Source organism: Hydra vulgaris, chromosome 12, assembly GCF_038396675.1.
Source record: "Hydra vulgaris chromosome 12, alternate assembly HydraT2T_AEP".
NCBI classification, from domain to species: Eukaryota; Metazoa; Cnidaria; class Hydrozoa; order Anthoathecata; family Hydridae; genus Hydra; species Hydra vulgaris.
Genome location: NC_088931.1, coordinates 21,581,595 through 21,585,923, shown reverse-complemented (window position 1 = coordinate 21,585,923; position 4,329 = coordinate 21,581,595). Strand labels below are relative to the sequence as shown.

General features: G+C 28.3%; 1 protein-coding gene across 1 annotated transcript; it reads right to left on the bottom strand.

Annotated features, from left to right (window-relative positions):
- Window positions 1–792, bottom strand: LOC136088009 (uncharacterized). Its single transcript, XM_065811646.1, has 2 exons — window positions 699–792; window positions 1–617 (listed from the first exon to the last, which is right to left on the bottom strand). The coding sequence occupies exons 1-2, from the start codon at window positions 790–792 to the stop codon at window positions 1–3; spliced, it is 711 nt and encodes a 236-aa protein (XP_065667718.1).
- Between the last annotated feature and the right edge of the window lie 3,537 nt (window positions 793–4,329).

The following is a 4,329-nucleotide window of genomic DNA, read 5'->3' as shown; positions in this document are numbered from 1 at the left end:
TTATGAAAAAGTGTTGCAATTATTATTAATTAGGTTTATAAAACTTGAAATATATTGTTTTATTGCTGACCGAGCTTCTTCTGCTTCAATTCGAACAGAATCATTTCTACCAGTGCTCATATTAACCATATTAACATCGATACTTTGCAACCACTCTTCTGAGAAACTTTGATTACTGATTTCACAAAAGTTGTGAAGAATGCAGCATGCACTTACTATTTTAACAAAATTTCCAACAGATGTGTCAATTCGTTTCGATATGCATTGGAATCTTCCTTTAAGTCTACTAAAAGCATTCTCCACTACTACACGAGATCGATACAGTGAAAAGTTAAAAAAATTTTCTTCTCTTGAAAGATTCCCACGATCTGAATAAGGTTTCATTAGCCATTCTTTCAAAGAGTATGCAGAATCCCCTTCTTGAGAAATTCTTGAGCTTCTTGAGAAATCATTTGGATGGAAACAAATTCTAGAGCTTCTTGAGAAATCATTTGGTAGGAAACGTTTTTGCTGGCATTCTAAGTATAAAGGAGAGTTTTTAAACACACGAGAGTCGTGAGACTTGCCTGTCCAACCAACAAATATATCTCGGAAAAGATATCTGCTGTCAACAAAACCTTGAAGAATAATTGAATAACAATCTTTGCGATTAATCTAATCTTCTGAATTTTCTTTCGGTGCTTTAATTCTTATATGACATCCATCAACTGCACCAACAACAAGCGGAAAACTCGACATATCTTTAAATCGTTTCATAAATTCTTTTACTTCTGCTTCTCGAGGTAGATACATGTATTTTTTTAGTAAGTTATCAACAACTGCATTTGTTACCAAGTGAATTAATTGACATAGTGTTGAACGACCCAGACCGAAAAGGTTGCTTATCGTTCGAATGTCAGAAGTTCCAGAAAAAAAAATACAAAGTTACTAAAACTTTCTGTCCAACTGAAACAGTCTTTCTAAAGTTAGTGTTATTTGTTTTTATAAATATAGCTAATTCTGAATATAAGTATATAAATGCTTTTTTTGACATTCTTATATTCGCAACCCAGTCAGACTCTGTCCAATACTTATTTATATTATCAAAATAAAAGTTTTGAGACCTCAATTTTTCCAAACTAACCGAGGTCTTGAGACATAGCTGAAGATAGTTTGATTTATTAATTGCAAATGAAAATTAAGTCGTTGGCGTCGTCTTCTATAATACTTTAATTGAGAAAATTTCCAAAAAACCTTGATTTCGTTAATTTTTAATTTTGTTGTTGTTTTTAAAAAACACCTAAAAGTTGACGTGACCGAAGTATTACATAAAATAATTTTTACTTGAGTTATCAAATTTATGTTCTATTCGGTTTCGTAAAAATAGATCTGATTTATTCTGGTGTGACAGAATATTTTTAAAATAAGTTTCAGCTAAACACTGTTTTAAAAGCAAGTGTTATTAAAACTTGGTTTTGTTAGTGTGAATGGGGTATAATTAATTAGTTGTCTGCGCGTTTACACACAAGAGTTTCTTACTGTGTGTTAAACTTTCTTTCTTATAGAAAATAAGATTTTACTTGCAAACTTTAATTTTCTTTAAAATTAACGGGACAAGAGTCCTATTAAACTGAGGATGGTCTGAAAAAAAAAAATTAATAGAAACTTATTAAAGAAAAAAGTAATAAGGTTCCTCCCCGTTTTTTTTTGTTTTTTTCTCTGTTTTTTATAGAAGTTATAATATATTAAACATAACTCGTTAACTCAAAAAAAAGATTTTTTATATTTTGCTTTTTTTAAAAATTCATCGAAACAAAGCAAAATTATTAAAATGGTCAGCGAGGAATAGACATATCGTGACCTGTATTATACGGGTCATAGTAAGTCCGTTATTTCGCATGTTTTTTGAAACTTCTACCGATAGTAATTATTTAACACATTTCAAGCGGGTATTCTGAATATTATTTAGACAGGTACTAATATCCAATCTGTAATCCAATAAATAGCGATTTGCGTAACGGCTACCGAAACGTTTAAAGCTTTTTAAAGTTAACTAAAACAGAAAAAAAAAATTTTCTTAGCTTTAAAAAGTAAATGATAAGAATAATTTTTTCTATATGTAATACATATAGAAAAATTATTCTTATCGTTTACTTTTTAAAGCTAAGAAAATTTTTTTAATAATAAAAAACTAGCTGTCCTGACCCGTGAAATCAACACCGACCTTTTCTATACTTATTCGTTACTTTAATATTTTTTAGCAGAAAAATAACTATATACAGTATATAGTTATTTTACTTTTTCTATAAGTATAGAAAAGGTCGGTGTTGAATAGATTTTACGGGTCAGGACAGCTACTTTTTTATTATTAAACAAATAATTATACAGGATTAACATTTCAGTAAAAACTGTTATTAACATGTGTTCTGATATCAAAAATTGTATAAAAATAAAAGTTATGTGTATATAATATAAATATTAAAATCTAAGTTTAAAAATTATCTTAGAGAAAAAAAAACATTTTAACTCCTTTTCAAAATGTTTAGAGCTTTCTTTTTTCCTTATTTCTTTTGGGAAGGTTATGGTAAGTTTTTGATCTAATAAAACGAAAAGACTTTTTGCCAAACTCCAGTTTTACTATTGGTATTTTTACCAAAAAGTTTTTCGCGTGTTTTGTTTATTTTTTTGCTCAATTTAAAATAATTGTTAAAACTGCTACAATTTTTTTTTCCTGACATTTGTGAATGATTGTACAGGCGTTCATAACATGTATTTCTAAATATAGAAAAAACCAAATGGAATTTTTTTTATCCACCTTTAAAAAATCAGAAACTGCCCAATATCATGTCAGACTTTTTAATTGATAATATAATTATAAAAAGTGAAAAAGCTACAATGTTTCTTATTGAAACTTAAGTAAAAGTTTAATAGTCGCTTTTCTCACGCGAAACAACTTTTTTTATATCTTTCTTTACCTCTTACGGTGTTAAAAAACTTGTGACTTGGTCTCCTGACAACACAAATCAATTTTTCTTTTTGATTTTTGTCTTGTTTTTGATCTTAGCTTGTGCTCACATATATTAGCACCAGATGCATACTCTTACCTGCACACTATGTTACTCATTTTTCCAAAGGTTAGATTGTTACTTTTTTTTGTTTAGGCGATCGCCATCTAAAAACTGATATTTCACAAAAGCATGTTGCAGCAGAATCAAAAAGAAACTCTAATAAAAGACTGTTAAACTAAATAATAGACTAAATAAATAAGAGTCTTTTTTATTTATCGAAACATCTATTTATAAAACTAAATTTACCATCTTCCATTACAAACTTGTTCACAGAAAGTAGACTAGTACATTCCAACTCTACTAGAAATATATACAATGGAAAACTAAATATACCATCTTTTAAAACCCAAAAGTATAGTAAATATTTTATTGTTTATCAGTGCGTCTGTATATGGAACAGGAACCTTGTGAATCAGCATTTTGAATCAGTCAAAAAAACTAGATCTTAAAATACCTTTTCTCTATCTTTGGAGAAAAGGTATTTTAAGACATTAACATTTTTTTCCTTACTATTAAAATGTTCTTTTAATTTTCTTTTTGTTTTTACTACAAATATCATCAGTACTGGTGTCACTCCTTTGATCAATCCTTAGACGCTCAAGATGAGATGCGGCTTTTAATTAAGAAAAGTGCGTTTTTTAAAGTTATTCTCCGCGAAGCTTTATTTTGGTATTTCAAGAGCGAAATTTTTTTCAAAAAATAGTATCGTTAACTTTTTTAGAGATGGAAAAGATTTATTATTGTTTTTTTTTTTTTTTTTATGGTTGAGATAATTTCTTTTTACTTAAGTATAGTCCTTGAAGATACAACTTTATTTTAATTATTAATTAAAATAAATTTTTATCTTTAAGGACTTAATTTTTTTTAGAGACAACAGATCAGACTTATCAAGATAATACGGTCAATTTTATTGAGATTGGGGTTATCAACAAGAACAATTTTAGTCAAGTTAAGTCTTTTCTTAAGATTACTTGCTTTGAAATTTCAAGTAATATTGTTCAAGACTCTAATCATCATGCATTTCCCTATCGTTAATTAAACAAAACTCTTGCAAATGGAGAAACATGCAAAAGAGACTAGTTGTCCTGGAATATTGAAAAACACTCTTTGTATTGTGTACCTTGTTTTCTTTTGAACAAAAATGCTGCAAATGTGTTATTTTTCTCTAGTTCTGTCAGAGGGGCATTAGTAAAGGTTGGAGAAGATTGAAAGATCGTATACCGTCGCACGAAAGTTTAATTTACTATAAAGAAAACTATGTTGTAGGAAAATCTGCTAGTAG